Here is a 27,000-nt window from a genome sequence, read left to right as displayed (position 1 = left end):
CAACTGTTAAAGATACAGGAGCCCTGTCCTCCTTTTCATATGGTCACCCTACTATATCTTTTTTTTAAAAAATCACCAGAGCTTTTTATTGTAAATAGAACAATTATCACTTACCTCAAGAGTTTAGCGAGTCCTACTCCAAGCTGGCCTAGTCCCCCTAAAAAACAAGATTAAACGCTTATAGCACCTAAAATAAAATACTGTAACATCTAAACAAACTAAAAAGAAATTTTGTTCTGGATATAGGGGTGGTGAACTTTATGCATAACTCATTTAGAAGCAGTGATTGAAGCAGATGGGTGGGGTGTTGCCTTTCATTAAAGAGCGTGTTCAGAGGAGGGCAACCAGGATGATCAGGGGACTGGAAACAAAGCCCTATGAAGAGAGACTGAAAGAACCGGGCATGTTTAGCCTGGAGAAGAGAAGATTGAGGGGAGACATGAGAGCACTCTTCAAATACTTAAAAGGTTGTCACACAGAGGAGGGCCAGGATCTCTTCTCGGTCCTCCCAGAGTGCAGGACACGGAATAACGGGCTCAAGTTAAAGGAAGCCAGATTCCCGCTGGACGTCAGGAAAAACTTCCTGTTAGAGCAGTACAACAATGGAATCAGTTACCTAGGGAGGTGGTGGGCTCTCCCACACTAGGGGCCTTCAAGAGGCAGCTGGACAACCATCTGTCAGGGATGCTTTAGGGTGGATTCCTGCAATGAGCAGGGGGTTGGACTCGATGGCCTTGTAGGCCCCTTCCAACTCTGCTATTCTATGATTCTATGAAAGACTTCCATAGAAAGGCTTAGTTGGCTGGCTGGACCATTAGGAGCATTTCAGGCATAAGATCCTTGGTAAGCAAAGATGAATTATCTTATTTATTTATTCAATGGATCTATAGGCTGCCTTTCAGGGCCGTGACTTCACAAGCAGCACACACAAAAGCAAGGTATACAGATACATCAAATGCAACGAACTGGGAGACATCACTATAGCAGTTTGCTGTTCCTAGTGAGACTGGGCTTTCTACCCACTTACAATAACCATTTCTAAACTATCAATTGCCAAGGGACAGTGTTGGTGGGAAAGTAAAGGGAATGAGTGAGAAGACAATGAAATGTTCCATTTTAAATAGAATTGTTATTCTCTTTCAGCATGAGCAAACACAGACTATACCAACCCTTCTAGATGCTAAATTGCTACTTTCCAAGTGGACAGGGATAACCTAGCTTCAGTTGTCCATACTCTGGTAACTTCCAAATTAGATTACTGCAATGCCCTCTACATGGGGCTGCCTTTGAAGACGGTCCGGAAGCTGCAGCTTGTGCAAAATGCGGCGGCCAGATTGATAGCTGGAACAGGGAGGTTTGAGCATGTAACACCGATTCTGGCCCGCTTGCATTGGCTGCCTATATGTTTCCGAGCCCAATTCAAGGTGCTGGTCTTAACCTATAAAGCCCTACATGGCTTGGGACCACAATACCTGATGGAACGCCTCTCCCGACATGAACCTACCCGTACACTGCGCTCAACATCTAAGGTCCTCCTCCGAGTGCCTACTCCAAGGGAAGCTCGGAGGATGGCAACAAGGGAGAGGGCCTTTTCAGTGGTGGCCCCCCGACTGTGGAATGATCTCCCCGATGAGGCTCGCCTGGCGCCAACATTGTTATCTTTTCGGCGCCAGGTCAAGACTTTTCTCTTCTCCCAGGCATTTTTAACAGCATTTTAACAGCATTTAACAACGTTAAGTTTGTTTTTAATGGACCCCACAATTGTTGTTTTTAAATGGATACTGTTGTTTTTATACTGTTTTTATGTGTGTGTGTGTGTGTGTGTGTGTGTGTGTGTTTAAATTGTATATTTTTAATGTTTACTATTTTAAAATGTTGTAAACCGCCCAGAGAGCTTCGGCTGTGGGGCGGTATATAAATGTAATTAAATAAATAAATAAATAAATAAATAAATAAATAAATAAAATAAATATCCGTTTCTTCTGGGACTCTTGCTCAAGAGAAAAACGGAGATGATCCATCATACAAAGTAGCCTGATGGCCACTTAAGCTCTCTTTTAACAGAGTCGCTTTGGTATCTGAGTTGATATGGGGAGAACATGGAGCGAGATCTACCGATAGATCTCTGGATGATTTGCAACAGATCAGCAGGAGTCCCTCAATTCTAATATTCCAGCGAGAAACAAGCCTTCCCCCTCTAAATTAGGTTGCTGAAAAAGAACACTTGGCAGAGAAAAGCAAGAGTGGAGTTTTGGGTAAGAGGAGTTGTGAACAGTACCAGAACCAAGCTCACAAGTTCCTGGGCCAAGCACGTGCTCAGAAGGCTTCCTGTTCCTCAATTCTTAGCATATGTCTGCCCCACCAGCTCTGGATGGTGGACCTCAGGTTTCTACTGCCAAACAAATTAGATCCCACAAGCCTGATGTCTTCTCAGGCCTGGTCCAGAGCTGTCGTTGGAGCAATGCCCTGCTTTCTAATGATAGTCTGGGATAAAGAGAAGGGATGGGCCAATGTATCCAAAGAGGTAGACTCCAAGATGTTTCGTTGCCTCCCAAACCCAATGTTTACGTAAAAATCGGAGGAATATTAACACAAACGGCTGTTACGACAAGGAAATTCAAACACCACACAGGAAACGAGCATCAGAGTAGTACCTAAAAAAGCAGACTTACCTGTAATTAACACCCGTGGATGGTCAGTTTCCGAGAAAGATACCGAATGGAAGCTGGCGTCTGAATTTACCTGCCGGGGTGAGAAACCAAGACACCTAACCGGCACAACAGCAACCTGACAGCCACAGCCAGGTTTCTGCAACACCTGCCTGACAGCTCGGCTTAAGGTTCTGATGGCTGGCATTTTTAAGAGCGCTGGAAGAAAATGGAAAACGTTATGGTTACTAATAAGTTGTTCCACCAACAGGGACTGTTCAAACAGAGCCAATTCCTGAAGAGTTAATGAATTGCCAGTATACCTCACTAGCTACAATGAAGAGGGCTCCTGTTCTCTCGGTAGCAGAGCACGTGTTTTGCATACAAAAAGTTCCAGGTTCAATCTCTGGCATCTCCAGGTAGAGCTGGGTGAGACACCTGCCTGAAACCCAGCAGAGATGCTGCCAGTCAGGGTAGGCAATACTGAGCTAAATGGACCAATAATCTAAACTGATGTAGCTGCCTATGTACTCATGCTTGACTGGAACATGGCTGAATCAACACAGAGCAGCACTGGAAGTTCCCAGAAAAAATGAGCTCCTTCCTATCTCTCCTCTCTCATCTCACACTATTGCCCCGCTCGTGCTCTTCGCTCCTCTGATGCCATGTTTCTCGCCTGCCCAAGGGTCTCTACTTCCCTTGCTCGGCTTCGTCCATTTTCTTCTGCTGCCCCTTATGCCTGGAACGCTCTTCCAGAACATTTGAAAACTACAAGTTCAACCGCAGCTTTTAAAGCTCAGCTAAAAACTTTTCTTTTTCCTAAAGCTTTTAAAACTTGATTTTGTTCTGACTTTATACTGTTAGTTTTACCCTACCCAGTGCCTGTTTACCCTACCCTGTGCCTGTTTGCATTCTCTTCCCCTCCTTATTGTTTTATTATGATTTTATTAGAATGTAAGCCTATGCGGCAGGGTCTTGCTATTTACTGTCTTACTCTGTACAGCACCATGTACATTGATGGTGCTATATAAATAATAATAATAATAATAATAATAATAATAATAATAATCTGTTGCAATTGTGTCATTTGTTTATTTTTATTTTTAGGGATTTCCCTTGTGATAACTGTTTATATAGAACTAGTATTCAATAATGCCAGTCAGCCCATCATGCACTGCAGGCAAATCCCAGAGTTCAGAGCCTTTTTGCAAGCCTACCAACTGTTCCCTTAACTTCTGCGGGGTCGGAGGCAGCTCAAGACAGAAAATCTAAATGGCCAAATCCTCTCGGTATATAACACAGCAGCCAGTCCAGGAACTCTCCTATGTTAACCTTACAGGAATGTACTATGGTACAGCATCATCTTTCAGGGACAACATGAAGTTCATATCCCACTTTTCAGCTTAGTGACATCACATGTCATCAAAGTTCATACACCCTACGTTAAATGCAGTTACATTTTGATTTGACTGCAGGAGAACCGCGCACAATTTTTTGACCACAAAGAAGAGACTGATATCAACGGAGGTTTATTTTAACACGATACCCAAGTTATATTTCCATCATAAATGTCTGTTGTCCTGCATGAGATTCATTTAGAAACACACAATACTTTATTATTCACCATGCCTATTGATTTACTGCCCAATGTTAGAAGTTTTCAGAGTCAGCCAAAATTAGCAAAGGTTCTAGCTACACCTGTTGGTTGTAAATTCAAAGCAGGGCCGAAGGGATCCACATACAGACACAGACTGTTGATGAAGTTATAGAACTTTTTTCCCAACAACAAAGGGCCAGACAGGGGAATAGCCTCACTACAACATGGAAGCAATTTTCCTGTACACCAAAACCAGAATTCTGGCCAGCAGAGTTATGGCTTAGTACATCCACGAAAGTGACAGCGCTTAGCCGAATTTAATTTTCATAAAGACCAGCGATAGTGCCAAATCCTAGCCCTCGCAGGAAAATGGCACGTGTGCCCGATTACTAAAATTCTGCACTCTAAATTTGTCCCGTTAGTACTTGGCATCTTGGGGAAATCAACCAAACAGAAAGACAGAACATTCAAAATAATACAATTTTTAAAAATGATTTTAAAAGGGAAAGTATTCTTCCCTCTCCCTCCCTCAGACAGAGGGATGATGCAACATGCTCTCTCTCTCTCAGCTTACCTTCCTTTCTTCCAGAGGCTTGGCAAAGCAAAAGGGAGTGATATTTATGGGGCACGGCCTCCCTGCTAAGCCAATGAGAGATCTCAAGGGAGTGGGAGTTGTCTACTAAACAGAAAAGGGGTGGGTGTGGGCCTGCACACACACACATGATCTCATCATAAGATGGAAATATTGCCACCCAGTTTGTTTGATTTAAAAATAGCGTCACTGCAGTATACACACAGACAAGTGAAAGGAATGCTGTTTTTCTAGTGCTGGGCACACCTGGATGGGACGCCGGGTTTATTCTTCATTTTATCCTTTCATAGAATCATAGAACAGCAGAGCTGGAAGGTGCCTACAAGGCCATCGAGTCCAACCCCCTGCTCAATGCAGGAATCCACCCTAAAGCATCCCCGACAGACGGTTGTCCAGCTGCCTCTTGAAGGCCTCTAGTGTGGGAGAGCCCAAAATCTCCCTAGGTAACTGATTCCATTGCCATACCGCTCTAACAGTCAGGAAGTTTTTCCTGATGTCCAGCTGGAATCTGGCTTCCTTTAACTTAAGCCCGTTATTCCGTGTCCTGCACTCTGGAAGGATCGAGAAGAGATCCTGGCCCTCCTCTGTGTGACAACCTTTTAAGTATTTGAAGCGTGCTCTCATGTCTCCCCTCCATCTTCTCTTCTCCAGGCTAAACATGCCCAGTTCTTTCAGTCTCTCCTCATAGGGCTTTGTTTCCAGACCCCTGATCATCCTGGTTGCCCTCTTCTGAACACGCTCCATCTTGGTAGGGGGAGGCTAAATTAACACACACCTATTGGCTGCTATTAAAACAGCAGCCACAGTAGTAGTTTGGGGTGATATTACTTCTAATCTCCACAAAGTCAAGTGCTATAGTCCGGATTTTTCTTGTAAATTAAGGTAAAAACTCTCAGTGGTACTTCAAACCACAGAGCTGGAGAGAACAAAAAGCTGCAAATGCTTACCCACCACCGAAAGTCAAGATTATTCGCCAGCGACAGAAAACAAAACAGATATAGCTCAAGTATGTGCGTTATGCCATTTTACAGGTAAATTAAATTTATACGACAATTTAAGAACCACTCACTCAGATTGCGAGCAGAGGAAAAAAGTCACTGTCACTAACAAATCCAAAACCATCCTAATAATAATAATAATAATAATAATAATGATAATAATAATAATAATAATTTATTTCTTACCCGCTTTTCCACCCGGATCAAGGCAGGGAACAACAGTGAATACAAAACACATTAAAAACTGTTAGAGCCGATCTCTTAACTCAAGGCAAACATGATACCCTTAAATAAATACTGCAGTGGGTTCTTGTAACTTTAAGATGAAATATCCCCATTGTGTAAAGACCAACAACTATGCTGTCAATATCTTTAATAAAAGTGGCTGACAGCAGCAACAAAGAGGCCCCTCTGTTTGCAGCCTTCCTCAACCTGGGGCGCTCCAGATGTGCCCCAGCCAGCAGAGCTGGGAGATGCAGTCCAACACATCTGGAGCGCCCCAGGTTGAGGAAGGCTGGTTTAGAGTATTCCAGTATTATTAACACTGCACTCATAGCAGCAAGTAGCAGAGTTTTGTAATAAGGAACTGCAAAGCCAAATTTATAAAGCCACATTGCTAGTAAATTAGGCTGACCCTATGAAAAGGAGGACAGGGCTCCTGTATCTTTAACAGTTGTATTGAAAAGGGAATTTCAGCAGGTGTCATTTGTATATACAGAGAACCTGGTGAAATTCCCTCTTCATCATAACAGTTAAAGCTCTTTTAAATCTGATCACTCTAGGATAGCTCCTGCAGCTTTAACTGTGGTGATGAAGAGGGAATTTCACCAGGTTCTCCATATATACTAATGACACCTGCTGAAATTCCCTTTTCTATTCAACTGTTAAAGATACAGGAGCCCTGTCCTCCTTTTCATATGGTCGCCCTAAGTAAATAGCAATAAAAGTTAATCTCTGGCTATAATATGTCCCATCACCAGACCAGCAGGGTAATCGCTAAGCACGCACACACAATGTTTATGAACTGGCGGCCCTATGGCTCTTATCAGTATCAACAGAACTATTTATGGAGAGTTAATGACGCTTAAAAATGTGGTGATAAGGAACGTCATGGCTTTGGCTTCTAGGACAGGAAGTTCCTTAAGGCTCCACCACCATATTAAAATAAGTAAACACTTACTTAAAATTAAAGGGATGGAAACTAAAATTAACCTACTACTTGAGCATGTTACTATTAACACAATACATTTTTCTCAAAAGCAGCCTTAACTGAGGAACCATATAAACACTTTTTGTTAATGCATGCTTAAGGATGCCACTTTCATTTTGAAGGGCAACCAGCCGGCAGGCCACCAGTCTGGACTGTGCTTCCCACCAAAGGTCACTCTCCCCCCCCCCCTCTCCCCCACCCCACTATTTGCCCCTAAATATCCTCTGTTCATAGGGACAAATGGAACAGGGTCCCAATCCAAACCAGGAACACAGCACTGTATTTAGGCCCACCAGCTGCTGCTGCTTCAAAATAAGCGGCAGTGTTGAAACACCTTTTTAAAATAAGTGTGATTAGTATAACGTGTTGCTTAGCCCTTAGAGGAGACTAAAAGAAGTACTTGCAGCTTCTGATTCCAGCCACCAGAATGAAGAAACAGGAGATGGAATCATCAATCTATTCTAACAATTTCTAGCTGCCGATACACTTAACAGCTGCTCATTTGAAGATTCCAAGATCCTTATTGGGGCAATACCTTTAATAGCTAACCCAAGTCATAAAATATTGTACAAACTTTCTTGGGAAGAGGGCAAACAAAGCAAAAGTGGGCGGGGTGAGGGTGGGAGAAAAGCGAGCTGGTGTTTAAGCCATGGCGCTTGCATTTAGTCACAGTCTTAAGATGGAACATGGGAGGCTATCCCAGACATTCAAACTTGGCTCTAAAAGGTGCTGTTGTGATTTCTGGTTGGACCCATCATGGCCTTAGGGCTGTTAGGATGAAGGAACAAATAATGGTTGATGTCCCCCTGCTTTCCTGGGGGGGAAAACAGATCCAGTTGTAACCCAGATCAGATTCCATCCTTAGGAAAAACACATAAACTTCTTAGTAAATCCCAATGTGGCCTTAGTCATAGAATCATAGGATCGCAGAGTTGGAAGGGGCCTACAAGTCCATTGTGTCCAACCCCCTGCTCAATGCAGGAATCCACCCTAAAGCATCCCTGACAGATGGTTGTCCACCCTCTCTAGCCAAGCTGCTGCCATTTATAACTTTCTGGGGGAAATTGCCATCACACACCCTCTCCTACCTCATGGGATTGTTCTGAGGATAAGAGTGATTATTTATTTATTTAAAACATTTATATCCCGCCCTATATCATTAAGATCTCGGAGCGGCATACAGATAAAAATATACAGTATAAAACAATAAATATACACAGTTAAAATCAAATTAAACAAAGCACTTACATACTACATAGCAGGTTTATTATAAAAATGAGGAAAGCCAACGCAGTCCTAGCATCCTTCCCCTTCTTCTCTACAAACATCATAGAATCATAGAACAGCAGAGTTGGAAGGGGCCTACAAGGCCATCGAGTCCAACCCCCTGCTCAATGCAGGAATCCACCCTAAAGCATCCCTGACAGAGGGTTGTCCAGCTGCCTCTTGAAGGCCTCTAGTGTGGGAGAGCCCACAACCTCCCTAGGTAACTGCTCTAACAGTCAGGAAGTTTTTCCTGATGTCCAGCTGGAATCTGGCTTCCTTTAACTTGAGCCCGTTATTCCGTGTCCTGCACTCTGGGAGGATCCAGAAGAGATCCTGGCCCTCCTCTGTGTGACAACCTTTTAAGTATTTGAAGAGTGCTCTCATGTCTCCCCTCAATCTTTTATTCTCCAGGCTAAACATGCCCAGTTGTTTCAGTCTCTCTTTATCCTTGGGATCTGCCTTGACAGCCAGATAGCATGGGCAACCCACAGATCCACCCTTCTTGTGGTGGCTGCTGATTAGAAGTTCTTCCTGTGGTGGATGGTTGCCCAACTGGCTTTAACTGTCGGGGCTTTCCAGTTCTGAATGCTATTGCAAGCCTTTGTCATGCAGACCAAGTTGCTGTTTATTCTTTCAGTCGCTTCCGCTTCGGACTAATTGCAGGCTCAGACTGCTTGTGAAGCAGCAAGCAGGGCGAATATCATGGAGAAACCACCATGGACAGAATAAAAGAGAAGCTTCCAGGAAACAGATGGGTGTGTGCACTGACCTGGATGACTCTTTGGTTAAAGGTTCTGCCCCTATTCATCTTGCTTGTTACAACTGGACATTTAGCTTTTATTCCTCAGACTCCCTTAAGTTCAAGGTTTGTCTGTCCCTTCAGTTACTGGTTCCACATGCTCACCTCTGTCTCTAGGGCAAGACTGACTTCCTTCAGTAGAACTGGTAGATCAGAAACACAGCACAAGTTAAGAGAGGGAGGGAGGAACTGCATAACCACTATCCCTAGTAACATGAACAGGGAGACAAGAGAAAGCATTTTTGGAAGTGGCCCTTCCTCTATGAAATTAGCTGAAAAATGAAACACAATGTAGTTTAAATCTACCATGTTTTAGAAAGCAATGTGAAGAATCTGCATATAGACTAGCGTTCAGCAATTAACTATAATTATACTCAGTAATTTTCTTTTGCCTTTGCCATACTTTTATTACTGGGTCCTTAAAAAATTTCCCCTGAGTTGTTTGTTGTGTGTGTGTGTGTTCTATTATGTGTTTTACTACCCTATTTCTTCGATTCTAAGACACACTTTCCCCCCCATATAAACATCTCTAAAAATGGGGTGCGTCTTAGAATCGTGGGTGTGTCTTAGGTTTGTTTTTTTCCTGTTGGTGGTGCTGAAATTAGTGTGCGTCTTACAATCGATGGCGTCTTACAATCAAAGAAATACGGATATGTTAACAATTTTATGGGAATCGTTCAGCCTAAGCGACTTCTACATTCTACATAAATACAACTGCACGTCTAACAGTGCAATCCTATACATGTATACTCAGAACTCAGTCTCATGGAATTCAGTGGGGCTTATGTCATGATAGGTGGGCACAGTATCACAGCGACATTTTTAATGGAAGTTAAGGAGGTACTTAACTTTCCCCCACTGCAAGCAGTGATATTGTAAGATGCTTAACTTAGGCTCGATCATGTCACACATTACACACAAACAGCCAGGCTATGGATTGCATACATTTAACAGGACTTTATTTTTAACCTTTCATCGACAGCGTGCACAGGCACTCTCATTTTTGCACAGCTGCTCATGTTTGTGCCTGGTGCTCTATTACAGCAACTAGCTTCTCCGGAATTGCTATAACGCTGCAATTTCCATTTTAAATTTCAAGACGCTCCCTAATTACAGCCCATAACTCCTGACTCATGACAGCCAAGCACCAGGTTAACCTCTGGCTTGCACACTGCATTGAGCAATATCATTTAGGCAGCAGTTATTGGCCATGGCACCACGCACCAGAAGCGGCAGGCAATTTATTGGTCTTCAGCTACTGTTGGAATGCGCTGCTGTTGCAACACCTACAAAGACAGGTGGTTCTTTTTGGTTTTAAAATGGTAATAAAAGGGAAGTTCAAAAGAAAGTGAAGGACACTCACTAGAGACCCACATGAAATGGCACCAAAACGAAATCAACAAGAAACCATGTTACATATTTTCCTTTTGGAACTGGGGCGGGGGGAAGCATGCGCACCCGAATTTTCAGGCATTTTGATTATCTATACTTTTGGAGCACTTTTCAAGCAAAAGTTTTCAGAGTGCAAATTCAACCATAGGAATACATTTTATGGATTATATAACCATATGAAGAACCAATGAGTGTCCACTTCCTACAACACAGAGGGATTCCAAGTTGGATCGTGCAATCCACACCATCAACAGAAAGACAGTCATTCTCCTATCCATTAAATGAGTGGAATTTATTTTGCTCATTAAATTATAACCCACCTTTCCGCTGCAAATAGTGCTCTAGGCAACTATTGACAACTAACTCGATAGACTGGGACTTCGACACATCTAACTCTTGCTGTTTTGTCTGCATTTTATTTCATGGGGATCCCTAGAATTCAAGAGGAAAATTCACTACCCTCCCCATTTCCGCCATCAATATATCATGGGGAAGGCATGATTGACCCTGGGTCCCATAGTGAGCATTTGCAATCCAAAAGGATGAAGAGGTCCCAATGAAGACAGATGATTCACTAAGTGCCCAGTTTGCATACACACTCAGTGCCCAGATGGGCCAGAAAAAAGGAGGGGTTTTGGGGGAGGGGGAACACCACAAAGGTATGCAGCAACAGTGGTGTTGTTTAAACAGGACACATGCAAGCCATTTCTTTCCTCATATAACTTAAGGATGAAACATCTGTACTGTCTTCATGCAACCCCAGCAGCAGAAAGTACCATGCAGGCATAACCCTTCAAGGCTCCAGGGCTTACTATGAGGGCTAAAGAGAAGCCAGCTACCTGCTGCTCACCTGCTTTTAGCCTGGGGCCTTATAGAGGAGAAACTGGACTGAGGGAAATTGCATCCCCCCTGGATTCCTTTGCACTTTTAGACCTGTCTTCCATCATCTTAAAAGGGCTGACAGTGGTGGGATTAGCCTCTGGTGATGCATAACTTCAGATGTACATTCTTTCCCCTAGGCCAATTCCCTCTCTGGGAAAGACAATTGCAAGTCTCCTACAACCTTTCAAAGGCTGGTTGCAGGATCAGTCCAAGGTAGGAGCAGTAAACGGTGCCCCCTCTCCCCCAGTCAAGGTACATAGTGCCCAAGGCCAGCCCAGCTATTCTGGCACCTGAGGCAGAAAATCCAGCAAGCACGTGTCCTTCCTGCCCTTTCATGACAACCAAGACCAGCTGCCTGATGTGGAAGGCTCACCCTGCCTAATGGTATGCCCTGAGAGCTAGGGAAAGCATTGGGTGGGGGAAGAGCTCCAAAGCAAATCCCCCCCACCCCCCAGCAAAGCCGTTTAAAAGGATGCAGACAAGCTGGAGCATGTTCAGAGGAGGGCAACCAGGATGATCAGGGGTCTGGAAACAAAGCCCTATGAAGAGAGACTGAAAGAACTGGGCATGTTTAGCCTGGAGAAGAAAAGATGGAGGGGAGACAGGAGAGCACTCTTCAAATACTTCAAAGGTGGTCACACAGAGGAGGGCCAGGATCTCTTCTCGATCCTCCCAGAGTGCAGGACACGGAAGAAAGGGCTCAAGTTAAAGGAAGCCAGATTCCGGCTGGACATCAGGAAAAACTTCCTGACTGTTAGAGCAGTATGACAATGGAATCAGTTGCCTGGTGAGGTTGTGGCCGCTCCCACACTAGAGGCCTTCAAGGGACAGCTGGACAACCATCTGTCAGGGATGCTTTAGGGTGGATTCCTGCATTGAGCAGGGGGTTGGACTCGATGGCCTTGTAGGCCCCTTCCAACTCTGCTATTCTATGATTCTAAACTGCAAGGAGACCGCCTATATCACAGGTGAAAGGACTGTAGGGGAGACGCTAATTGCTCCTTCCCTCCGGCAATCAGAACCCAATTCCCCCTTATGAGATTCCTGCATTGGACTCGATGGCATATGAGATCCACCAGAACCCATCTGCTGGTGCTTGGCACTTCCTGGATTAAGCAGAGCAGCTTCAGTGGCTGTCCTCAGAAGGGGTTCCAGGAAGTTTGAGAATAGCAGATGGACAGAAAACATAAATAAAAGGTTTCCTCTTCTTTGCCCTGCTGCTTTTTAGCGAGAGGTTTCTCCACAAGCCTCCATACTGCTAATATAATTGTATATTCCGTGACGGCGGCCCACACCAGCTGCCACATTTTACTTGTCCACTCTGTTACTATTTCTGGAGAGGGGGATCAGGTTGCAATCTTTGTGCACCCAGGCAGAAGCCTCAGTAGCTCGGGGTAGTGGACCAGAACAAGGAACATACTAGATTGAGTCTCCAAGATGCGAAGCAGAAGTGCTGAGTGGATTGGGCTGAAGACAGAAAATAATTGATCATTTTTGTACATGACTCAGAGAACAATTGGGTAATTGATAGAATTTTTAAAAAGTTGAAAACTTAAAAAAAAATATCCACGGGGATAGCTGTTTTAATCCATTGCAGCAAACACAAAGTGGCACTTTAAAGACTACCAAATGTATTATGGCAAAAACCTGTAGGCTACAAGTCAATTCATTAGGCTTGAAGATCTTCATCAGGGCCCCTTCTCTAGATGCCTCAACATTTGAGGCAAGGTGGGTGGTTACCAGGTAAAGGGCCTTCTCAGTAATCACACCTTGATCGTGGAATGCCCTCCACAGGGTTCCCTGGCACCTATGCTGATGTAATTTCAACACCAGGCAAAGGCTTTTTTTATTTTCCTAAGCCTTTTAATCTAAACAGTTATAGCATTGAGAGATTTTTGAACTGCCCTTTCAGATTCAGATCCTGCTGATGCTTTTTGTAGCCTGATTTTTTTATATTTTAAATTGGCTTTCTATTGTGCTTTTTGCTTTAGTATTTTAAGCCGTCCTGGGAATCTATTTGAAGGATGGGACATGAATTCCTATACTGAATAGACATCAGACACTGCACCAGATGGCAAACTGCTGGCTACTACTGATTAAGGGTAGCCAGCCTTTGCAATTGGACTGAGAAGAACTGCAGGGAAGATGACTTTCAGGGAAGGGTGACAAAAAGATTGTTTTGAAGGCAACTCTGAATGGCCAACTGTGGTTCGTGCAGGCACGACAGAAGGGCTTCTCAAAGAGAATGCTCACTTAGCTTTTCTTACGAGAACTCAGAGAGAAGGCATGGATATTGGTAAAATGGTGGGATGAACTAGGCCTTTTCGTAGGCAAAGAAAAAACCTTGGTGTCACAACACAAGAGGTGTGAGGCAGCAGGAAGAGCGGCACTGCAAGAGCAACCTTTGAGGGACATCATGGCAAACTGGGTACATCAAGGAGGAAAAGGCATATCAAGAGTGGTGCCATCTGAGAGACCTGAGCAACAAAATCCAAAGACGCATACAGGAGTAGCAGGTGCACTGTTATTATTATTATTATTATTTATTTATATAGCACCATCAATGTACATGGTGCTGTACAGATTATACACAGTAAATAGCAAGACCCTGCCGCATAGGCTTACAATCTAATAAAGTTGCAGTAAACAATAAGCAGGGAAAGAGAATGCAAACAGGCACAGAGAAGTGTAAACAGGCACCGGGTAGGGTGAAGCTAACAGTATAGAGTCAGAACAAACTCAATATTTAAAAGCTATAGGGAAAAGAAAAGTTTTTAGCTGAGTTTTAAAAGCTGTGATTGAGTTGGTAGTTCTCAAGTGTTCTGGAAGAGCGTTCCAGGCGTAAGGGGCAGCAGAAGAAAAAGGACGAAGCCGAGTAAGGGAAGTGGAGGTCCTTGGGCAGGCGAGAAGCATGGCATCAGAGGAGCGGAGAGCACGAGCGGGGCAATAGTGTGAGATGAGAGAGGAGAGATAGGCAGGAGCTAGGCCGTGAAAAGCTTTGAAGGTCAACAGGAGAAGTTTATAGTGGATTCTGGAGTGAATTGGAAGCCAATGAAGAGATTTCAGAAGTGGAGTGACATGGTACTTTCTGAAGGTACTTTCTGAAGAATAATCCCCCCCAATGGTTGAAGGGACAGCACAGGAGAAGAACAAAGTGAGAGAGAGAAAAGAGCAGCAAATAAAATGATCCCAGGTGGCACAGTGAATACTATTTGAAGAAGTGGCAGAAAACATGCTTGCATGCAAAAGATCCCAGGCTGGACTGGGAAATACTCATCTCTGAAACCCTGTATAACCACTGCTAGTCAACAGAGGCAACGTGAGCTGAACGGGCCAATGATCTTACTTGGTATAAGACAATGTCCTATGTTCCTACCACATATAGGGAAAGCACACATGTTATTATGATTATGACTATATTTATTTGTATCCCGCCTTTTGCCCAATACATGGTCCTGGGGAATGCCAAATATATATACGGGCCCTGGAAACTTCCCAGCAGTGTTTGAGAAGCAGAATATAAAAATAGGACAAGAGGCCTGTTTGCAGAGGTGCACGGTTTTAAGTGTAATATTACAAAAAGGAGGAATTCAAAAGGGATTCTGAAGCAAGCAGGCAGTGGCAATTCAAACTAAGGAGCAGAGAAAGTGGTCAGGAAGCAAGGCTTATCAGGGCAGACACTGCACATAAGAATGTAATTAGTGCCCTGATGCTGGATCAGACCAAGGGTCCATCTAGTCCAGCACTCTGTTCACACAGGGGCCAACCAGCTGTCGACCAGGGACCAACAAAGCAGGACATGGTGCAACAGTACCCTCCCACCCATGTTCCTCAGCAACTGGTGCACACAGGCTTACTGCCTTGAACACTGGAGGTATCACACAACCATCAGGGCTAGTAGCCATTGGTAGCCGTCTCCTCCAGGAATTTATCCAACCCTCTTTTAAAGCCATCCAAATCGGTGGCCATCACTACATCTTGTGGAAGTGAATCCCATAATTTAACTATACGCTGTGTGAAGAAGTCCTTCCTTTTATTTGTCCTGAGTCTCCCACCCATCAGCTTCACGGGATGACCCCACTGGGTTCTAGTATTATGGGATATGGAGAAAAATGTCTCCCTATCCACATTTCAATATTCTGGCCCCACCCACCACTGGGATGTGGTTGCGAAGAGCTTTTAAACTGGATCTTTGGGCAGAAAGAGGTTTTGTAAACCTCTGTCGTGTCTCCCCTTAGCCTCCCTTTTTTCCACTGCATTGGGAGGGAGGAGCAGATCATGGGATTTAAATTAAAATACTTCCATGTGTTCTTAGGATAAAAACCCTCCCAGAAGATCTATATAACACCAACTCTGTCTGTAGCCACAGCTAGACCTAAGGTATATCCTGGGATCATCCAGGGTTCGTCCCTGCCTGAGCACTGGATCCCCTGTGTGTCACCTAGGTGAACAGGTTTGACCCATGGACGATCCAGGGATAAACCTTAGGTCTAGCTATGGCCATAGAATCATAGAACAGCAGAGTTGGAAGGGGCCTACAAGGCCATCAAGCCCAATCCCCTGCTCAATGCAGGAATCCACCCTAAAGCATCCCTGACAGATGGTTGTCCAGATGCCTCTTGAAGGCCTCTAGTGTGGGAGAGCCCACAACCTCCCTAGGTAAATGGTTCCATTGTCATACTGCTCTAACAGTCAGGAAGTTTTTCCTGATGTCCAGCCAGAATTTGGCTTCTTTTAACTTGAGCCCGTTATTCCGTGTCCTGCACTCTGGGAGGATCGAGAAGAGATCCTGGCCCTCCTCTGTGTGACCACCTTTTAAGTATTTGAAGAGTGCTATCATGTCTCCCCTCAATGTTCTCTTCTCCAGGCTAAACATGCCCAGTCACTATCTTCCTTTTTTGTGAATGACAGAGACAGGGCCTAGCACAGGTTTAATGCTGGTCATTGCAAGGAATTATTTGCCAGGGACTGAAATAGGGAAAAGGGATGGAAGAGACTCTTTATCAGAGATCCTGGGGAGATCGTGCAGGGCAAATGATAGACAAATGATCCGATTTGGTACAAAGCAGGTGCACGCGTGTATTTGCCTTTGGCTGAACTCCTTGTTCCTCATCCCCTACTAAAACACACCCTACGTACGTATATATAATATTTTCTCCTTTCTGCAGCCTTGCCCTGTAGCAAGTGCCTCAGGGCAGAGAGACGTCCCTTGTCACTGCTTTGAAAAGCTCCAGATCCACCGATAGCACTGCTTTACTTATGGAAAATACCAGTATGCCACCTTGGTGGGTTTCAGAAAGACAATATACAAATTATTATTATTATTTATTTATGTAGCACCATCAGTGTGCATGGTGCCGTACAGAGTAAAACAATAAAATAGCAAAACCCTGCCGCATAGGCTAACATTCAAATACTTTGAATTTAAATACTTTTTAAGCAACCATTTTTCCCTGTTGTACTGCAGACATTGGGGATTCCAATACAACAGGGCACAGTGGATCCGGTTTAAAAAAAAAAAAAGGAAAAAAGGTATCACCAAGGATGAGAAAGCCAAAACAAAGCAGCATGGAAACTAAGTTTGAATAAACACTACCCAGGTAGAATAAAAGGAGAGTTGAAAAATAAAAATAAATAAAGCCTGGGGTAGAGTTTATTCAGTCAAAGGGGAGGGGGGGAATAAAAGATGGTAGCAAGAGAAGATACCAAGAGAAGCACAGAGTATCTAAAAGACGAAGTTATACAGGTGGCCTTTTATTTGAGGCACAAGATATGTGTCTATAATTTTTATCTGCCCACTTTAGTTTTGGTTATTTCCAGGTAAGATGCTTCGGCTCCTTTGTCGTGACTTCTGCAGCCACTCTGTCTCCTCCCCCCCCTTAAGGGATCTTTCCCCCCCCCCTGGTAAAAGGAAAATAATAATAATAATAATAATAATAATAATAATAATAATAATAATAATTCATTTATTTCTTACCCGCCTCTCCCTCTGGATCAAGGCAGGGTGCAACACAAATAAAAACCCCATAAAATACATAAAACTAACCCAAACGTTTAAAACCAGTGCATCATTAAAAGCAGGGATGGGAGATCTACAAATGGAAATTAAAAGACAGATTGGGGGGGGGGTTAAAAAACCCTGAATGAGGCAGAGAGCCTAGAAGTACTTTGGCAGGAAAAGCAAACAAACACGGCAAAGGTAGTTAAACCCCCCCCCCCCCAAATTCTGTGTATCCCAAGAGGGCTTAACAGCACCCCATTAGGCAAATAGCCTGCCTCTGAGCATGTACAAAGGGCATTCGCCTCACCCTTCGTCACAGGGGTGGTGAAGCTGTCAGGAAGCTTTGTAAACCCCAGCACCTCTTTGGTGAGGACATTTAAGAAATGTGACATCCACTCACCTGTTTGGCTTTCCTCGCAGGCGGCTCTATTGGGGGACCGTCGCGCTGCCTTCGACCTCCCGCGACAGACAACGCCTCAGACGACGCTCCCACCGGGCTTTTTATACCCCTGTGCCGGCTCCGCGTCACCAAGCCCCGCCCACCTCCCGGCCTCAGCCTCTCCCTTCTGATAGGCTAAGAGCGAGACGCCGCCATCTCACTCCCCCTCGCCCGGCAGTGACGGAGACGAGCGAACGCGGCAGGCGGCCAAACCGTTACTGGCAGGTGCCGACGCGGTCCTGGCGCGGTTGCTATGGGGACCGCTTGGCGGAGCCGAAGGGCCGGGCGGCTTTGGCGCAAGAGGGAAGGAGGGAGCGCGGGGGGGGGGGGGAAGGAGGCGTGACGTCACCCCCAGGAGGGCACAGGCAGCGCTGTGATGCTAACGCGTCTTGTCCTGACGTCATCCTGTCACTTTATGGCCTTAAAGGACTTTTTTGGGAAAGGGGGGGTGTTATTCGTGGCTATTTAAAATCAAGAGAGCTTTGTGGTGGGTAGAATATATATATTATATTATATATATATATATATATATATATATATATATATATATATTTTATTTAAGGATTTTTATGCTGCCGTTCAGCCAAAAAAGGCTCTCACGGCGGCTTACAAAAGTATTTCTTGACATATTTATACTGTGGAGCTCTGCAGAGAAAGCTTCTTAAAACAAATTTATGTATTTATATATTTATTGTATTTCTGTACTGCCCAATATGCGAAGCTGTCTGGGCGATTCACAAAAACAAAAGGGGGGAAAACAGGCAGCCAGACGAAAGAGACGTGTTCTGCTGCCTCGTTCCTTTCCCTCTGCTGCCTCGTTTGTGCCCCCCCACCCCGCTCCTGCATTGTCTGTTTTATGAATCTGCAGAGCTCCGCATACAAAATTTGTAGCTTCGCTCCTCTCTCCTCCATAGCTTCGTAGGTGCGATAATGCGCACGTGCGCATTTATAACTCACTTTTTAAAAAATCAGGATATAAATCGCTGTTGCTGCTGCAGTGTGACGCCCTTTACCTATATTTGAATCAACGAAAAATCGGGTTTATATTTAATGAGGAGCAATTCTGTTGTCGCATAGATGGAGGCCTGGCTATAGCAGCAGCGTATAGGCTTAAATACAGCCCTCTGCATAGTAGGCACCTCTCCTGTTGAATTTATTTATTTATTTATATTACATTTTTATTTATTTATTTATTTATTACACATAATTTATTACACAAAGAGCTCTCTGGGCGGTTTACAGAAATTCTAAAATTGAGATAAAGACAAGTATACAAAATTTAAAATTTTAAAACGCAGAACATACACACATAAAGCATTAAAAACCGTTAAAAAAAATAAACATGTGGGTGATTAAGATGTGCCGCCATATGCCTGGGCAAAGAGGAAAGTCTTAACCTGGCGCCGGAAAGATAGCAGCGTTGGCGCCAGGCGAGCCTCGTCAGGGAGATCATTCCATAGTCTGGGGGCCACCACCGAAAAGGCCCTGTCCCTCTTTGCCACACTCCGAGCCTCTCTCAGAGTAGGCACCCGGAGGAGGACCTTAGATGTTGAACGTAGCGACCGGGTAGATTCATGTCGGGAGAGGCGTTCCATCAGGTATTGTGGTCCCAAGCCGTGTAAAGCTTTATAGGTCAAAACCAGCACCTTGAATTGGGCTCAGAAACATACAGGCAGCCAATGCAAGCGGACCAGAGCAGGTGTTCTATGGTCGAACCTTCTGGTTCCCAAAATCAATCTGGCTGCTGCATTTTGCACGAGCTGCAGCTTCCGAACATTTTTGCATTCTAAATCAACTCATGGGCTAGAGTATAGGCGGCAGCCCCTACACATCAGTTCAGAGGTGGGAAACGCAAACTGTGCAATCCAATGATCGTGAAATTTCCAAGCAAAGGTAAAATGTATACAACAGAAAGGTAGCGACCACTGTAGTGGTCATCTTCTATAGATTTAAACTTTGCATAGAAACGACATTTTTATTGTTTTTTACCGCAACGGACAAATGCAGCTCCCTTTCTGTACATTTTTACAATCGAAAGAGCGTCCATAACGGCCAGAGTAATCAGAACCAGTGTGGTGTAGTGGCTAGAGTATCGGACTGGGAGTCGGGAGATCCGGGTTCTAGTCCCCACTCGGCCATGGAAACCCATTGGGTGACTTTCGACCAGTCGCAGACACTCAGCCCAACCTACCTCACAAGGTTGTTGTTGTGAGGATAACATGGAGAGGAGGAGGATTATATACACTGCCTTGGGTTCCTTGGAGGAAAGAAAGGCAGGATATAAATGCAATAATAAATAAATAAATAAATAAATAAAGGAGCGTTCACAGCAAGGTGGATGTACTTTGCAAGCCCAGATGTTCTCACACAATATATAGGAAGAAATGCTGGGCGTCGCCATCTGGTTCACACAACAGGCCTTCTAACCTAGATCTCTCTGATGTTCCCGCAGTTTAAGGTGGTGCAAGAATTCACAAGCCCCGGCACTGGCCGCGAGCAAAGCAAGCCGAAGCCAAAAGCAAATAAAAATGAACTTAATCTTTTGGACTGACAGAAAGATGAAGTGACAGAATCGGTTCCAGAAGGCAATAACCTTTAGTAGCCTGGATGCAAAGTCTCCTGCATTGTTTTAGGCGAGGAAAGGGGGCGGGGGGGGGGGACAACCTTTCCCGAAGCTAATTCATTCTCTCCTCTTTTATGGGAGACCTATGAAGCCGCCATCTGGAGCTGTCGCTGTGTGAGCAACAGTTGTCTATATCTGCTTCTGTATTTTATTTATTTATTACATTTTTATACCGCCCAATAGCCGAAGCTCTCTGGGCGGTTCACAAAATTAAAACCACAATACTACTGTACCAAGTAGTATTTCCTATATTCCATTGGGGCCTGAAGATCCAGAGGAGGTTGACCGGCAAGATGCTCTTTTGACGCACAGAGGTTTATGGAACGGCCTTTGCTGCCCTGGAAGTCATAGAATCATAAAATAGCAGAGTTGGAAGGGGCCTACAAGGCCATCTAGTCCAACCCCCTGCTCAATGCAGGAATCCACCCTAAAGCATCCCTGACAGATGGTTGTCCAGCTGCCTCTTGAAGGCCTCTAGTGTGGGAGAGCCCACAACCTCCCTAGGTAACTGATTCCACCGTCGCACTGCTCTAACAGTCAGGAAGTTTTTCCTGATGTCCAGCTGGAATCTGGCTTCCTTTAACTTGAGCCCGTTATTCCATGTCCTGCACTCTGGGAGGATCGAGAAGAGATCCTGGCCCTCCTCTGTGTGACAACCTTTTAAGTATTTCAAGAGTGCTCTCATGTCTCCCCTCCATCTTCTCTTCTCCAGGCTAAACATACCCAGTTCTTTCAGTCTCTCTTCATAGGGCTTTGTTTCCAGGCCCCCTGATCATCAGTGGAGGGCAGAAGGCAAGCACAGCCTGGCTTCTGGCAGGGGGCCTCGGAAGGCTGCACCCCTTGTTTCCGAGGAATAACATCAAGCCCAGGAGGAGACCCACCAGGACCCTCCATCAGCCAGAGAAGGAGCCGTTCCAGAGACTCGCTTCCAGCCCTTCCTCACAGAAAGAACGCTCAGATCCATCCATCAGTTGCCCTGGGACTGCAGAAGGACGGTGAGAGGACACTCTGGCACCTCCGACCCAAGGAACAAGACCGTCTGTCATCCAAGCAAGAACACCAGCAAGGGAAGATCAGCGTGGCCCAAAGTGCAGTCAAATGCTCGCTTATAGCTCACACTCTGTTCTGGCCTGGGAAAACTGCTGTTCCTCTTCTTCCTTTTCCCTCCCTCCCTTTCCCTTATAGGCTTCATCATTTTAGTTCGTAATCCTGATGGCAGATCCCCACCCCCCTCTCTCTTTCTCTTATTGATGTGAGCTACTTCGGGAGACAATAACTGCCTGAAAAGTGGGATAAAAATGCAGCAAATATCCTGCTGGGACTAATGGAAAAACAGTTAAAAGAGAAGAGAGGAAGTTTATTTCTGTATATGATAACGGCAGCGAGACTGTTGTATGCACAAAAATGGATGAATGAAATAACACCAAAAATGGACGAGTGGATGTTGAAGATATTGGAAATGGCAGACGGCAAAACTTATATTGACGAGAGAAAGGTCTACATCAGTGGTTCCCAAAGTAGGCGGTACTGCCCCCTTGGGGGCGGTGGGATTGCATAGGGGGCGCTAAGAGGCAAGGGGGCGGCTGGGGGCGATAAGAGGTAAGGGGGCAGCAGGGGGGCGCTCAAGGTGGTCTTTTCCGAGAAGCACCTCTCCATAAGGTCTTAAAACCCAGGGACATTTTTATGGGAGAAGGTAGTTTGGTCCCAAGCCATATAGGGGAATAATCCACACATGTATTAATACCGTTTAAGAAGAGTCCTTTTAACGGTGAATTGAAATGTTTCAAAAGCACCAAAACGCTAATGAAGAGACATACCCTGCTTGGTGTGCCCCGCCACGCTGGCTGCAAAACAGAGGCGTTTACTCTCTTTTCCCTCCCTCCCTCAGCAAGCCTGCGGCGGGTGTTTCAGATTTTGAATAAATATTCAATTAATTGTTACTGTTTTGAATGTTGTTGTTATTATCTTCCTTAGTGGCTCGTTGAAAACCGCTATTCTGTGCGGTTTTCTATTTATAGTGTAGGGTAGGGGGCACTGGGCATGAGTTTGTGGAACCAAGGGGGTGGTGACCTGAAAAAGTTTGGGAACCACTGGTCTATATCTACGTTTATATCCTAATGGAAACCTCTGATAGAACTTTTGCAAGAAACAGAGAGAAATGATGTATTTGTCTTTGGATTCAATGTATGAGATATAGCTAAGATAGAAGAAAGAAATGAATCTGATTATTGTGCTAAATGTAATTAAGGAATGAGAGAAGATAGTTCGCATTGCTGACATGAAGAAAGTCGAAAGTACGCCTTAACCTTAGATGTTTTTTATTGTATTTCTGCGTGTATTTGATGTTTGTATTTTTGTTTGTATTGTATGTAATGATTTCATGGTTTGTATGTATGTCTATGATGCTTGAAATAAAATTTAAAACTCAAAAAAACCTGCAGTAAATAAAGATACATATGTTCTAAGATATATGTACTTTCAGACAACCTCAAAGCATCCTCTTGCACCGGGCCCTGAATAACTACCCAAAATAAAATAAATGCACAAAATATGTACAGCTGATCACTTAGAATAGGTGTCTAATAAGGGAACATAGACCTGGTTCTCATGAAGATATAAGTTCTGAGGCTATCAATGGCTCCTAGCCCTGATAGCTATAGGCTACTCCAGTATCAGAGGCAGTAAGCCTATACACCAGTTGCTGGGGAACATGGGTGGGAGGGTGCTGTTGCACCGTGTCTTGCTTGTGGGTTCCTGGTTAGCCACTGTGTGAACAGAGTGCTGGACTACATTGACTTTTGGTCTGATCCATTGAAAAAAGAAACGTGTACCAGAAGAATAAACAAAATGTTTTACCACGAAAATGCATGTCTGGGTGATTTGCAGACATCCACATGCCTGTAACTTTCATTTGGAATGTGCAAATAGTGGCCAGAAATACACCATTTTCACAGTAACATGTCATGCTCTTCAGACGCAAACCTTTTCTGTGTGGAAATGTGGCAGAAGCATAGAATACTAATAGGGCTGTGCATGGACCCCGCCCCCCCCCCCCGATCTGCTTCCTGGCCCGATCTGGAAAATCCACCAGGTAAGCCACCCACCCCATCCCCTTACCTGTGCCTATCATCGCAGGCTTCAATTGAGGCCCTGGCTTGAAGCCGGAAGAGGCCTCGGCCTTCACTTCCGGCTTCATCCGGGGCCTAAATTGAAGCCCGCGACGGATGCAGGTAAGCCTCCCTCCTCCCTACCCCTTTACCTGACTCCACCACCGTTGCCAGGTAGGCCAACCCCTCGCCCCCTTACCTGTGTCCGTCGCGGGCTTCAATTGAGGCCCCGGCTTGAAGCCAGAAGAGGCCTTGGTGTCTGGCTTCATCCGGGGCCTCAATTGAAGCCCACGACAGATGTAGGTAAGCCTCCCTCCTCCCGGCCTCCTTACCTGGCTCTATCGTCATCGCCGCAGGGACTGCAGCGGCAGCACCAGCAGCAGATGAGCCCCCCCCCCCCCACTTACCTGCATCCAGAGCTCCGGATTGAGGCGATCCTCTTAAACACCTAAATTGCTGCATGTCTGCAAAATTACAAAAGCGCGTGGTCCCCAGCATGTGGCAAACAATGACAGCTAGAATTGGAAAATCAGTCCAGAGAAGGAATCGACAATGCCTAGTTATTATTCAAGTGCTCACAAGAAGGTGGGCGGTTTGCAAAGCCAGAAGTTCTGTTTTCCTCACAATATTGTGGAAGAGCGCTTTGGGTGTTACCATCGTGTTTATAGAGGGCAAATCAAACTGGACTCGCCCAGAACGTGATGTTGCAGCAATCTAAGGTGCTGCAAGAAACGGCAAGCATCACTTTGTTCCATTCCAGAAAAGTGGAGCCCTAATTCGTCTTTGCCAGGAGTGAATCAAGCTCAGTGCAGCTGCCAGCGAGGTTAATCAGCCACACCATCAAGGGCTTGCTCACCTGCGCATCTTGGAACCTGAATATACGCCAATCTGTGCCAGCTGTGTGCGCTTCTGGTTTGTTTTTTTTTAATATTTTAATTAGACATACAACATTACAATAAAGAAAACATCGAACAACTACACAACATACTACATACATGTTGAATAAATGTTGAGTACATATGTATTGAGTAAATATTAACTATAAAATATCATACCTTAACATAATCATTCTTAACATAAAAGTGCACCCCCCACCTCGGGATCTATTCCTGAGTCCAAAATCTTATCGTTTCTTCTGCTGGTGGTTTCCCACTTCCCTTAGTAAACACAAATATTAGGAACTGTTTCCAGATTCCTTCAAACTCATTTATTTTAGTTATGCCTTTTCTCCACTTAATATTACAAGTCAGTTTATCATTAATAGCTATATCCCATACTTCTTTATACCATTCTTCAATAAGGTATTCCCCTTGAATCTTCCAGTTCCTAGCTACCATCAATCGTGCTGCAGTCAGCAAACTCAATATCAACTCTTTAGTTTCTTTTCCACATTTTATATCTTCAAATGGTGACAGTAATGCAATCTTTGGTGTTTGTTCTATTTTCATTCCCACTATTTCTTCAATTTCAAAGCTGCCTTTGAAGAGTGTTCAGAAACTCCAGCTGGTTCAAAGAGCTGCAGCCAGATTGTTGACCGGGGCTGGTTACAGGGAGCACACAACTCCCCTGTTAAAACAGCTCCACTGGCTTCCAGTCTGTTTCCGGGCACAATTCAAAGTGCTGGTTATGACCTATAAAGCTCTATATGGTTCAGGTCCAGGTTATTTCAAAGAACGTATTCTCCCTTATGAGCCTGCCCGTGCTTTGAGATCTTCTGGAGAAGCCCTTCTTTCACTCCCACCTTCTTCACAGGCGCGCTTGGTGGGAACATGGGAGAGGGCCTTCTCGTTGGCTGCTCCGGTGCTCTGGAACTCTCTTCCTGGGGAAGCTAGGCTGGCTCCCTCCTTGATGGGCTTTCGGAAGCAGGCTAAAACTTTTTTGTTCAAGCAGGCCTTTGGAGAATAATCCAGTCCTCCATCTATGTTAATGTTTTATAATTTTGTTGTGTATTTTTTTAATTGTTTATGGTTTTGTTTCCCTCCCCCCCCCCATGTATATTTTAAACTTTGTAAGGCCGCCTTGAGGCCCAGCATTGGGCAAAAGGCGGGATACTAATAATAATAATAATAATAATAATAATAATAATAATAATAATATTTCTTCAATTTCAAAAAACACCATCTTCCATAATCTTTGTACATATTTGCATTCCCACCACATATGTAAATACGTTCCTTTTTCCCCACAACCTCTCCAACAATTTGCTGAATGCTGATCATTTATCTTATTCAATCTTATCGGGGTTAGATACCACCTCCACAAAATTTTAAAATAATTCTCTTTTATTCTCACTGACATACTTCTCAACACTCTTTGTTTCCAGAGTCCCTTCCAGCTCTGTCGCCCTATTTGTACCTTCAAATCTGTCTCCCATACCATTTTCCCTGAACTATCCCCTAACTCCTTTTCTAACAATATTTTATATATTTCGCTCATTAACCCTTTTAAAACTATACTTCCTCCTTTACCTTTTTCCTTATTTACTATTAACTCTTCAAACTTCGTCATTTCTCTTCAAACTCTATTATCTTTAATCCACTTTTTATTCCATTGTTCTAATTGCCCATACTCTAACCAAGATAATTTTTTCTCCTTTAACAAATCTTCCATATCTTCTCTTGTATTTATATCTCTTAACCAATCCTTTAATTTCAATTTGTTTTTCTCTTTTAATATTTTACTTAATCTACCTTTCAGTTCCTCTGGGAAATTCTTTAACATTATTACCGGTGATAAGGGAGAGTTGCTCGGAAGCAGCTTCCCTTTAAATTTACTCCAAATTTCCCATTGAGACCTCAAGAGTGGATTATCTATACTTTCAACCCATTTTCTCCCTCCTTCCTTGAAAAAGACATTTTCCAAGCTCATCTCCACATTACTTGTAGTTTTATCCTCCATCCAATATAGATCTCCTACTCCTATAATTGCTTCTACAATATGTCTTAATCTATTTGCTACATAGTATTTGCTTCTGGCACTGGCCAAACAGGACTGTCTTGACAAAAGGGAACAAAAGACTACCCAGATGTTTAAAGTGGCAACGCTTGGGGAGCATTTCAATTTTGCTGGGATACTCTGTAAGAGGCTTAGAAGTTGCCGTTTGAAGACAGGGAGCTTCTGTTGCGGAGCTGCCAAGTTAGAATGGACTTTGGAGACATGGCACTGTCAGGCTCTACAGAAAGTGGGAGCGGTTCGTGCACTGTAGAAAGGAGTTGTCCCCCTTATATATTCATCTCACTTGGTCAATTCATTATGCAATGTGCTGTGCATAGGGCTACCATTGTACCTAGTTCGGAAACTTCAGTGAGTTCAAAATATGGCAGCCAGGTTGGTCACCGGTACATCTAGGGGTGAGCATATTACTAGGGGTGTGCACGGACCCCCCACTCCGCTTCACTTTAAGATCCACCATTTTCGGATCGGCCCGCTCCGCCCCGCCCCCACTC

General features: G+C 44.4%; 1 protein-coding gene across 1 annotated transcript in view; it reads right to left on the bottom strand.

Annotated features, from left to right (window-relative positions):
- Window positions 1-17,857, bottom strand: part of LOC134397241 (L-threonine 3-dehydrogenase, mitochondrial-like) — a 28,085-nt gene extending 10,228 nt beyond the window's left edge. The window contains exons 1-3 of the mRNA XM_063123715.1: window positions 17,786-17,857; window positions 2,673-2,867; window positions 115-157 (exon numbers count right to left, since the gene is read on the bottom strand). Of these exons, the coding sequence (XP_062979785.1) occupies window positions 115-157; window positions 2,673-2,856 (227 nt within the window). The 5' untranslated portion in view covers window positions 2,857-2,867; window positions 17,786-17,857. The remainder of the gene's footprint in view (window positions 1-114; window positions 158-2,672; window positions 2,868-17,785) is intronic.
- Between the last annotated feature and the right edge of the window lie 9,143 nt (window positions 17,858-27,000).

This window comes from Elgaria multicarinata, chromosome 4, assembly GCF_023053635.1.
Source record: "Elgaria multicarinata webbii isolate HBS135686 ecotype San Diego chromosome 4, rElgMul1.1.pri, whole genome shotgun sequence".
Lineage (NCBI taxonomy): Eukaryota > Metazoa > Chordata > Lepidosauria > Squamata > Anguidae > Elgaria > Elgaria multicarinata.
The sequence above is the reverse complement of the archived record's forward strand: the minus strand, read 5'-3'. Positions and strand labels throughout refer to the sequence as shown.